Source organism: Notechis scutatus, chromosome 5, assembly GCF_049901735.1.
Source record: "Notechis scutatus isolate UNSWTSFEM ecotype Mainland chromosome 5, rNotScu1.2, whole genome shotgun sequence".
Taxonomy (NCBI): Eukaryota; Metazoa; Chordata; class Lepidosauria; order Squamata; family Elapidae; genus Notechis; species Notechis scutatus.
The window spans coordinates 70,009,643-70,021,982 of record NC_142013.1 but is presented as its reverse complement, the minus strand read 5'-3'; the positions used below and the strand labels follow the sequence as shown (position 1 = coordinate 70,021,982).

Below are 12,340 nucleotides of genomic sequence, written 5' to 3'. Positions count from 1 at the left end.
TGCACCAATGTGCCTACCATCCCTGTCCTATTGTTTCTTTTATTTTTATTTTTTATTTTTGTTATATGTATCCATGTATTCATAACTATGTTTTTACTTATACCTATTATTTTGTAAGCAATTGACAAAAATAAATAAATAAAAATAAATAAAAATAAAAATAAAACCAGCAAACAAAGCAAGATGATGAGAAGAAGACAATAAAGGCAATAATGACTGATGAAATAAACCAAACGAAAAACACTTTAAGAAATTTAAAAATGGAATCAGATAACCTGCAAGATACTTTTGAAAGGGAGATAGGGGTTTGGGTGGATACTCTGGCAGCTGAGGTGGATACAGATGGGAGATATATCCACTCTGAATGGTGAAGATACAGAGATTGATAGCGATAAAGATCCAAGAGAGGAGTATAGGAGGCAAGCCAAAAAACGAATAAGAATTGAAGTATTAAAATGAATGAGAGATGATGGATAGAAAGCTATTATTATTATTATTGTTGTTGTTATTATCAATATATACATATATATGTATATATATTCTTTTTTCGCACGCACACACACACATGTACGTATATATGTACATATGTATGTATGTATGTGCATATGTATATATTTCTAATATAACAATGGCCTGATTAGAAATTTTAATAGAGGTAGAAATAAGAATACACACCCTTATATAAAGAAATAGTTCGATGGAAAGATGGAGGTTGGAAGATGGTATTATTAAGTATGTTTAAATAATAGGAAGACTGATACTTGAATGGCGTGTTGTGAATTTGAACAATCAGATAATCAAGGGCTAAACATGTGTATTAATACTAGACAATGATGGTGAATCTTCTCGGCACCGAGTGCCCAAACTGCAACTCAAAACCCACTTATTTATTGTGAAGTGCCAACACGCAGGTTGGGATCCAACCATTCGGTGAGTGTGCATTTTGCGCGTGTGTGCACAGCGTTTGCAAGAAATCATCAGCGGTGCCACCCAGACAGCTGATAAGGGCTGCGCATGCATGCACAGCATTTGAAAATAATCTTCTTTCCTGCTTTTTCAACCTCAGCTGTGCCACACAAAGCAGCTGAGGTTGAAAAAGCAGGAAATAAAGAACAGCCACACTAGGTACAAATAGTGGATTTCATTTTATTCAAACAACAACAAAAAGGGACCCCCTTTCCCCTTTCAGGTGGGGTAAAGTGGAGGGAACTCTTGCTTAGATAACTCCCCTTTCCCAAAAGAAACATCTCATCTCATCTCTCTTCCTCTCTTTCTATCTGTCTCTCTTTCTCCCTCTTTCATCTTTCTCCCTCTCTTTCTCTCTTTCTCCCTCTTTCTCTCTCTCTCTTTCTCCTTTTCTCCCTCTTTCTCCCTCTCTTTCTCCCTTCTCTCTCTCTCTCCCAGTTCTCTGGCTACACACACAGTTGCCTGGAGATGGAGGGAGGAGGAGGGTGAAGCCTTCTGTAGCCCTCCCCACATGGTTCCTGTACTGACACCTGTGACAGAGGGAGACTGAGAGCAGAAACCCGAGCTTTGGATTACCACAGGTATTAAAGTACCCGCTGGCAGCGTTTCCTTAGCCACGACTGCCAGGTGAGAGAAAAGACGTCAGGCTCTGCCCCACAAAGGGGAACAGCAGCGATCACAGACAGCCCCTCCTGGCTGGGAAGAGGGACCCTCCTCCTGTCTCCCCAACTTTTCCCCCAGCCGCTGCCTCCTCGCTTTTCCTCTCAGCTGCAGGGCTAACCAATCACCGCGAGAATGCGGCTCCTCCTGTACGCAGAGAAGAGGCGCTGAGAGAGATGAGGCAGGAAGGTAGAAGGAACTTTCGGACGGTAAAGGAATTAAATTGCAACCTTTCTCTGCACTCAAAGGGAGCCACTTCAGGTGACCGTGGCTTTCTCTCCTGCTTAGAAATAGAAGTCTCCCTGATCAGGATTTTTTTTTTGGTCTTGGAGCTAAACTAAATAAGAGCTTTAAATGAGACATGGGTGCGACTGGGCGGACATGGGCAGGGCCAACCAGGGCGAGGGTGATTTTAATCCTGTAGTCTGCCTAGCAGTCTCCCTAGCAAACCCGCATTGTGGCTTCTTCCTCTTGCTTCCGCGCATTGAGGAGGCCGAGCAGCAGCGAGAAGTGTGGAACTCCTGAGCCGCAGGAAGCGGCTGCCAGCAATGCCCCCAGGCGAAGATGTTGCAAGGGGGAGGCTCAATTTCCCCCCCAGGAGCCGCAAAGTGCTCGCCACCCATCTGGCATTCACCAAGCCTCCTCCTTCCCGCTGGGGGTGCGAGTGCTTCTGGCGAGGAAGAGAAGCATGGTGGGAGGAGGCTTAGCGGGTGCTAGAGGGGAAGCAAGCGCTTTGCAGCTCCTGAGGGAGGGAGCGTGGGAGATCGCGCCCTCTCTTCGCAGGCCAGGGAACACCTGGGAAGGGCTCCGATACTGCGATTTCCCATGCGCTATCCTCTCTCCCATCCACCGCTGTTTATCACCCCTGTTGCCAACATGGGTGTGCTGCGGACCACCTACTTTTTTTCCTGGTGGCAGCGGCATGAGTGGGCGAGGGCCGCAGGGATACCCACTCCTCCTCTGCCAGAATCGCGCTCCAGGCGCGTCCAGCCAGTCATGCCTGCCCTCCACCCCAGCTCACGTGGAACCTGGGCCTTACCTGCAGCATTGTTAAAAGCTGCCAAGGGCGCAAGGCAAGCAGGTGGGCACAGGGGAGCAACTGGTAACAGCGCTCCTGCTAGCAAGGGGGTGGATGTCCCGGGGCTGCATGTGGGCACTGATGGCACCGACAGCAAGCAGGCCAGGGGTGGGACCAGCTGGGCCTGGGCTGCGGCAAACTAGTGAGGGGGGCACAAAGTCAGCAACTTACTAAAAACTATGCAGGCCACAGCAGTCAAACGAGGAGTCAGGGCAAGCAAGCAAGCAAGAAAACGGCAGCAATGACAACAAGCAAGGAACGGGAACCAGAGAGCAGCCAAAGAACCGTTGGGCGGCGCGTGTGACTCTGATGAGCAACCAAGGCGGGAGAGGCAGATAGGGCGGGGCGGGGCCAGCCAGTGGGGCAAAAAGTTAAACGGTTTGACCAGTTTTTTTGCAAATGGGATGGGGGAGGGCAGTGTGATCTGAGTTGGTGGAGCTGAGTTGGGCTGATGGCTCGCATGCCCGCAGAGAGGGCTCTGCATGTCACCTTTCTTATTTAAAAGAAATAAGAAATAGGGGAAATATTAGCAGATATAATTTTTGTATAACAGAATACAAACAATAATTTGATGGAAAAGATCAGAGGTTGAAAGATGGTATTACCATGTATGCTTATAATATCATTGGCATTAAAGGTTGATCAGAGGTTGAAAGATGGTATTACCATGTATGCTTATAATATCATTGGCATTAAAATGGAATATTGAATAACTACTTTAAAAAACCATGTATATTAATACTAGGATTATATAAGTTTGATTATACTATTATGATTATCATTATTGATGATGTCTAAATGAATTATACCCAGGGGCCACACTGTTCATGTATTGATATTGATGTATACTTAAAAATAAAAATCTAATAAAACTTGAAGAAAAAAAAGAAAAGAAAATACTTACAGCAACTTTATAGGCAGCCTCGATATAAAATACAAGATTCTGTATAAAGGCCACTTCATCAAGTGTGAAAATAATACGCAATCCTGATTAAGAAAGAACCATTATTAAGACATTTAACATAAATCACACGCAATAAAATGAGCTATTCGTGTTTTTACTCCATTCAGTAGTTTATCATTCTTATAGGAAATTTCTCACATAAATAAATTTTAAAATAAGCATGAGCATATAGGTGGTTTCCTCTGTTTACCTTTGCAAAACAATTTGTTTACAATTCATACTTAAACCCAGTTAAAATATTTCAAAATACAGCACATAATAGATGACCTTCTCAAGGATGAGGAAGAATTTTAGACAGCTACCAGAGGCATGAATGCCAATTTATCCACTCCTGCTTATTGGGTATGGCAAAACAATAAGTCGAATATTGAAGTTAATTTTTTTCTATAACTAGCTGATATGACAACGCTGAATTTTTCTCAGAAGATTCCCAAGATCACTATTATATATGACATAGCTTACCTGATGCTGTCATCTGAGCCAGGAAGAGAAGGTAAAGCGAAGTTGCATCTACTTGTAGATGTCCCCACTTGTCATCTGCAACTACTGTTCCACAAGTGGCCGTGTTATATTTGGCATGCAGGCAATCCTTGGTACTCTGAGTGTGCTTGAACTTTTCAACCTTATCTACCTAAGAAAATCAGCAAACATTCCGAAACCAGTTTCTGAAGCACAAACTTTCATAAATTATGATTTTGTCATAAAATAAAATATTGTGCACGCATATGTATACATCTTTGAATCAGTTCTATAAGCAACTGCCTGGGATCAGTCCTTGCAGGGTTTTTGTCCAAATATCAGAAATGATTTGCCACTGCCTTCCTTCTAGGGTTGAGAGAAAGTAACTTTCTCAAAGACAGATATTTAATAAATAACCAGCTGGCTTTATGCTTTAAGGCAGATTAAAATTTATGGTCTTCCCATTTCTAGCCTGGTATCTAAACCACTATAGCAGACTGACTTTTTCCCATTCTTATTCAAAATATTTATCAAAATCCAAATGTAATTGAGCAGATTACTTTTGAATGGAATCATTCAGTCTAGTGTGGCAGCAAATTACTGCAACAGTAATACCTTGGATTTTTAAAAAAAACAGATTAAAGCTTACTTTCAGTCACCCTGTAATCAGATATATTTTACATCACATTGGGATAACTAGCAAAAATACAATATTTGGAATTAGCAGAGTTAGGTAGTATTCTTAATTCTCAGCTGCTAAAGAGGGATATCAATTACTCTAAATGCAGCCAATACATCATGCTTAAAATATCATGAAAACAAACCTGAGTTGATACAATTGCTAAACCAATCCATGATGGATGTTCTTATCAATGTAAACGAAATGGAGTCTTACTTAAAGAAAAAAAAATGAGCTATCTAAAGAATTAATTTCAATCTAAAAATAAGCAAGGCTTCATTTCCCATGTTTATTTGTCTGTCTGTCTATCTGTCTGTCTGTCTGTCTATCTATCTATCTATCTATCTATCTATCTATCTATCTATCTATCTATCTATCTATCTATCTTATTTTATCTTATCTTATAGTCCCTTAATCTGGGGTAGAGTTGAGGCGACTAGACAGAGCTAAGCATTTACTGTAGGAAAGCATACTTTGTTATTTACTTATGTGATTTATAAATTGCATCTGTATAGTTGACACATACTGACTGGAACTGAACAATTTTGATCACTCCCAATTTTGGAGTGGGGAGGGGAACCTTGGAATCATTTAAAGTAGTAATATAAACATATATATTACAGCAACTTAATACATTATAATTCTTTTCCATCCCATAAAGAAAGGGGGGAGAATCACTCTGTCAAAAATCAGCTTTTTTCCACAATTTTATAGGGACTCCAGGGCTACTAAACAGTGTTCTTCTTTACACCAAAACTCAGAGTCACTTTAATTAGATTTTATGCCACTGCTTATAAATTAGTAAATATTAATGTTGATTTTTACCTGTCTCATCATACATTGCAAGAGCCCCCGCATTAGTTTCACAACATTCTATGGAAGTAAAAGGAAAATCATTACTATCCAATTTAATTTTTATAAAGTATACCTACAGTATAACTAATTATAAATGTTCATATAAAAATTGAATATCTAGATTTATGCATTTATATATAGTGTTTTGGAACTCTTCCAGTATTTAAAAAAGCTTGTCTTAGATCAGCAGTCCCTAATCTTTGCAGTTTGATGGCCCAACCAGGGAGAGAGGGGAACTGAGCCACAAGAGTGGGGGGTCAGCATGCGCAGTACACCCATGCAGCACACGCACAAGTAGCCACCAACCCACCACTTGTGCAAGTTGAGCTGCGTGTGCGCACACGAACACTCTAGCCAGTCACTCACGCAGCCCAATTCTGAATAGGTCATGGCGCAGGGGTTGGGAACCAACCTCTGTCTTAAATAACATTTGACATATTAAAGATGTGCTGTCAATTTATGATAAATTAATCAAGATATCATAGAATTTTTAAAAAGATGACACATCAAAAGCTTTAAAAGAAAGTTGTTCTTATTCAAAAATCCATGTTTATCTTTTTTCAATTCTCAAGTTTTAACATTACTCCCAAATTAACAGATTTTGTAGTATATTTAAAATGAAGGACATATTTTTCATAAAAGCACTGGTACCACTTACCTATGTATATGTTTCATATATAAGGAAATAAGTGTAGTCGCAATCGGTACCTGTTCTAATTCATATGCTTTGGCTTTGTCCTCATCCCGGTCTGCATTCTTCCTGTAGGCCATCCCTAGGCCCCAGACAGCCAAAATGCTATATATATTATCTCGCACCCAAGCATCCTTTTGCTCTGTGCTGGCAGAAAGTAGTCCTGTAACTGGATTCTAATTTTTTTTAAAAAAATGGGAGGAAAATAAGAAGCAATTTATTAAATAGGATATAGAGTTACTGTTCCATAATGGTTGAGGAATAAAGCTCAGAATTAGGAAGATTTTCCCCCCAAATCTAATCTCTATAATGAAAACAGATGGCCATGGTGGGCCTGCTACTATTTAATTAACTAACATATGCGAAGTCTGCTAGTAAACAATACTAGATATATTATAGGGTTACTTTAAAAAAAATATTAAATGAAGAACGCAACACATTTTGAGATACTGACCACAAGGTCCCATTTACTTCCCTTTGGTGAACAGGAAACTTTTATACAGAATTAAGACATTCTAAGTTGTCATTTGTAAGCCTCACCAGGTTGAAGTATGAGATTGCAGGAAAATGAGCAGAACACAAATCCACTATGATAAAGGCAAGATAATTAACTGTCATTTTGTCTAAGATTTTCGGTAGATACTAGACAAACCATGACCTGTTGGGTTATCATTTCAGATAGATTTCTTTACTTAACTCCTGAATGACAGACTTTCTAATGTACTAGAAAAGTTCTTAAAAATTCAGGGAAATATTCAGAGTTGTTACCACCTTACCTTGAAAGTAGCACAACTCGATAGATGCCATATTGCAATACAGTAGTCCAATTGGGAAGTGATCAAAGCATGACTGACATAAAGGGTTTCCCTGTCTACGTATGGCTTCATGCACATGAGATGAATTTGGGCAAAGGACATCCTGATCACAGCAGTTCAAGCAGGACCTATGAGTCAAAGAAGGTCCCCAAATTGACTACCAGTCCTAAAGAGGGAGTACAATCCCATTCAGGAGGAAAGAAGGAACTACTCCAAAATTAGAGAGTTGAAATGTCCATAGCTGCTCAATCTTGTCAGAGTTGAGCCTATGTTTGTTCTTTCTCACCCAGATTCATACAGCCTTTAGATATTGAGACAAGATCTTTCCAGCATCATCTAGCTGATCATTGGCCAAGACATATAGCTGGTTATTATCAACATAGTGATGATACTGCACCTCACAATACCAAGTGGTCTTATAAAGAAGCTAAACAGGAGGGGCAAGGGCACTGAGCCTTGAGGCACCCAAAACAGGAGAAGCCTCCAACTCCTCTGCCTCGTTAACCCCAACTCAGCCTGAATACAGAGAAAATAGATAAACCCTTACTACACCCTGCCTCCCACTCCTAATCCCATTCCAGAAGGATACTATGATCAAAAGCCACCAAGAGATCAAAAACAGGAGAGTTTCACTATCACTGCCTGAACTCTGCTAAAGGTAATCAACAAGCACAATCAATGCCAATAGTGGCCTCCAGACAAGAAGGGTGGCACACAAATCAAATAAATGCAAATCTAATAAATATTGTGCATTAGTTAAAAACCAGATGCAATTCAATAAATATACTGTTCTCTGCTATACTGGTTTTTCAAATATTAGTTGTTTTATAGTTTCTTATCAGTATCCTAATTGCAATTTGCTCCATTCTCAAGAACCCCAATAGGCGAGCAAACACTTTTCACCCAGACAGAGAAATGACGGCGACTCAAAGCTTCATGTGCTTGCAAAGAGGATGGTTTGAAACAGAGTGATTAGTTCCATTTCAAAGTGTCCCCTTTGCAAGCTTCATCTCCCTCTGGGTGAAAAGTGTGCAGCAAAGTGTGCAGGCGGAGGCAAAGGAGATCCCGATGTGCTGCCCACTCTGTCCCACAATCTCTTGGCTTGCCTGAGGCCGTGCTGAACCCACTCCTGTTTGGGGTGTCGGGATCTGCCTCCACCATCCACCATGCCTCTGCCTTCGCCTGCTGCTGGTGCATGTGCCAATGTGCGAGCCTCCCAGGAGTCAGGTAACCACATAGTACATCCGGATCATCTGTCTTCTCCCTCCCCCGCCTCTGCCTCCATGTTCGGACTTATTGGTATTTGCGCTGCGCCAAGGGGCTGGGGGAATGCGGCTGCTGCCGGACACAATTAGCCCTCTCACACTCGCTGCCTCTCATGCTGGTCATGCCCATCCCCAGGCTTATTTTCAGGGTAGGGCTTATATTAGGCCTACTCAAAAAACCCGGTCTAGAGCTTGTTTTTGGGGTGGGTCTTATTTTTGGGGAAACATGGTACAGACTACAGAAAGATCACAGAGGCCTAAGATGAAACCACACAAGTAGAGACCATATGCCATACTTTCTTTTTCAGGATCATGCCTTTTCACTCTACCCATATAAAACTTTTTCAGATGCCTCCAAAAACTTTGGAACAGATTAGTAGAACTACCCAGGAATCTATAAAGCTTCTAATTTTAACCAAAGGTAAGATCAATGTTTCTTGTAGTATGTTGGCACTTAGTCACAAACACCTATCCATACAAAACCAAAGATTAAGATTTCTTTAAAAAGAGGAAAGTTGAACTTTGATCAGGCTGCAGAATCCTTTACTGTAAAAAATAATAATCCCAGAAGCCCTGATTAAGAGCAAAGACATAGTGATAGAGAATTAGCTGGGTTCAACCCCCCCCACTTCTAATAAAACACCATGAAGTTCTCATTGGCTTTGGATGCTATGTAACAGGAAAAAAACAATTTTAAATAACCTCAAATATCTAACACAGTACATTTATTTATAGAGCCAACAAATCTAGAGAGATATACCAAATCATAACCAGTAATGTACTGTACTCACCTGTTGATTCAAAATTGTCTGTTGAACAAGTCGAGCGTAGCCATCTAGGCGGACTCCAGAATTGCTCCTGCTCCTCATTTTTAACTTCCTCACAATCCCTTACGAAACATGAAAGTGTTGTTGGGGACTGTGTGAGTTGACAGAGCCTCTTTCTTTCTCTCTAGTATCCGTTATCACTTGTGGTTCATTCACTCATTAGCACGCAGAACTGCAATTTTTGCTGGCAACAGGCAACAGACAAAACAAACAGCAGCTATTATTAACAAGCATACCAGGTGCAGTCAAAATGATAGCTTGCAACTGAAATATTTCTAAATGAAAGCAAACTTACCTTTCTACATGAATAATTACCACTAATTACTATACCACTTATTAAAATACTACAGCTAATAGCTGCACTTGTGTGCATAAATTTCTGTCAAATAATTTATCGACATAAGAATTTAACTGTTCCATCTTTATTCTAGGAATGTCAGACAGTTTGAATAGGATTTTTTTTAACGTTTTTATCCTTACAAGGATCTTGGGGGAGGGGCGGGGGGGGAGGTGGAAACGCTCTAGTAAATTTACATTTTGAATATGCTGTTGTTTGAATCAGTGCTCCCAATTTGTTTAATATATTACTACCTATAATACAGTTATGAACACAACCATGTTTCCGATGAAAAGGGCATCCCAAACAACAGTAGACAAGGGCAAATCACTGTTTGTCTTTGCTGGCAGGCAGGGTTCTCCTATAAATTTGCACTGGGAAGTTGTGAAGCAACTACAAAAGCATGACTGCTTCAAAGTTGTATTATCCTGTAGTACCTTATGGCAAACTGTGCATCCTCCCAAGATTTTGGAGACGTTCAAAGCAGGCACATTTTCAGCTAAAATGCCTCCTTAGTGACTTCAACAGACCCAAAACAAGTGATCAAATGATTTCCATCAGCCTAAGTGACTAAGTGACTGGGTTCACATATCATATTATTAATTCAGTCATGACACTAAGGAGATGTTCAGATCAAGTCAATGTCAACCATCTCAATATCCTAGCCAGCAAAAGAAACTCCTGAGACATTTTTGTTCTCCATGTGGGTACAAAAGTGGAAAGCCACGTGGGTACAAAAGTGGAAAAGCCAACTCTAACATTTCAAGTGCGAAAGCATAAGATAAATTTCCCTCCCCCACCCATCCTCCCATGGTCCTTTGTCCACCAATCAATTGTACCTGGATTGTTTTGATAACGATCTGTTATGTTGTGGCCTGTTGGCCACTGGCCCCTCCAGCAGCCAAATCAGAGGAGAAGGAGAAAGCATGGGAGTCAGGATCAGCATCAGGGCAACCTGGGAGCTCTGAGGGGGAAGAGGGAATGGAGCTGGCAGAGAAGAGATAGAGGCAGAGCCTGGGCCATCCATCAGCCTTCAGATGGAGAGTCAACAGCCCCCAGGTCCGGAGGTGGTTGATGAAGAAGAGGAGGAACAGCTGGGTCAAGTGCCTGATGCACAGCTGTGCAGAAGGCAGAGGAGAGCAGTGGAAAGCCGTGGGCCAATCCTGGGGAAGGAAGAGCCACCACTACTAGCGAGGCCCCACCCTAGCTCTGGGGATAAAAGACAGGGGGCAGAGATGAATAGGTGTGACAGACAACTATTCATCTTCCGGCTGGATGGACTTGTTAGCCTGCGAGAGAAACTTTTTGTTGGGGCTGCCAGCATTCCTAATAAAGGAATCTTTTGAGTTCGGGTCAGAGGGTTTGTCATGTTTGGGGAGCTGGACCAGAACATGTTAGCTTCGGACCTTCTCAGCATTGGTGACCTGGACGTGGAACTGACTCCGGCTCCAGATGCATTCCAGAGTTTGCCTCCCAAACCACCCACACATTCCAGTGCCTTCCTTCCTCCTTCCCATTATTGTTCTGTGGCTGCAAGCAAGCTGTGTAGCGAGTCACCTATAACAGTCAGTCTCCAAAGAGTAGAGGTGATATACAGATTTCATGTTTTCTGGAGCATGCCTTATAAGTGAGAATGGGAACTTTATGTTTACTACATCAAGCACAATAGTATTTGTTAATTCAAGAAAAAAAAAAACCACTAAATTTCTATTTGGAAGAATTTTAGATAAGGAGCCATATAATTTTCTGAATGTTTTCACTTTTTTAACTTTAGCATGAGTAATTTACAACGTGGTATGTAAATCTTGCAAGGAAGACCATGATAGTTATATAATAAAATGAAAATAAAAGATAAATCACAGGACCCAGATTTGAAGACTTGATGTATGCCTTTTCTATCTTGCATAGTCCTTCTGACTGAGTCTTGGTTGAGAATTTATGGGAAACATAATCTAGCATGTCAGAAAGAGACCAAATCATTGTAAAATCATGAGCATTACAATTTGTATAGAATTTGATTCGGAAAGCAACAATGACTAAAGCCTTTGTGACTTAATATTAAAACATATTACTTCATTACACATTATAGACTCTATAATGGCTCTACGATGTCCTCCAATACCGAAGTAAAAGTGATTCCAAAGCATTATGGCACATAGTTGCATAGAAACACAAATATAGGCAACAGGACAAGGAGGGGTCCCAAGGTCATTGAGTCTGGCTCTCAGTAGATACTATTTATTAGATACTTCATTGCAAATTAACCCCACTTCCTCATAGGTCCCAATGCGACATAGGCAGAGATGCCGACCTTACCTGCCAAAGACTGACACGGGTTCTCATTTTCCAGCTAGCGGCAATCGGCTCCAAGCTATTCTGTCGGAAGGAAATATTCTTCGTGTCTCTCCCCTCCCCACTTCAAAAGTAAAACCAACCCACTAGATTCTTGTCCAATCCTACAGTCGATGTTGTCCTCCAAGAATGCAATGACTAGTTTGCAAGGTTGCAGCAAGGGAGCCTTTGTAGCCGATCGCAGAATTTCGGGCGGGAGGGGAGGAAAGAAGGCTATTCCCCGCGGGAGCCCGCGATCCTAAACACGCTAGGCTAGGCTAATTACGTGCACGCGACACGGAGGCCTGAAAAAGGTTCCTTCCTCATTATTAGACTCAAAAGGACCCGCAAAAGCTCGAACTGAACACCACCTCTTTCTTAAAAGGCTCGCGCTTTTAGCCGCGTCCTGAAAG

General features: G+C 41.4%; 1 protein-coding gene across 15 annotated transcripts in view; it reads right to left on the bottom strand.

The window, feature by feature from the left end:
- The window catches only part of PHKA2 (phosphorylase kinase regulatory subunit alpha 2), a 105,768-nt gene extending 93,428 nt beyond the window's left edge, over nucleotides 1-12,340 (bottom strand). For 8 of the 15 annotated variants that reach the window (XR_003371536.2, XR_015749850.1, XR_015749851.1 and 5 more), the window contains exons 1-6: nucleotides 11,913-12,321; nucleotides 9,224-9,443; nucleotides 6,370-6,528; nucleotides 5,632-5,679; nucleotides 4,131-4,299; nucleotides 3,609-3,691 (exon numbers count right to left, since the gene is read on the bottom strand). Coding sequence is in view for 8 of the 15 variants with exons in the window: in XM_026674939.2 (XP_026530724.1) it covers nucleotides 3,609-3,691; nucleotides 4,131-4,299; nucleotides 5,632-5,679; nucleotides 6,370-6,528; nucleotides 9,224-9,301 (537 nt within the window). In the remaining 7 variants the exon portion in view is untranslated. Of the gene's footprint in view, nucleotides 1-3,608; nucleotides 3,692-4,130; nucleotides 4,300-5,631; nucleotides 5,680-6,369; nucleotides 6,529-9,223; nucleotides 9,444-11,912 lie in introns of all 15 variants that reach the window. The other 7 variants (XR_015749854.1, XM_087966953.1, XM_087966955.1 and 4 more) reach the window with 4 other exon arrangements.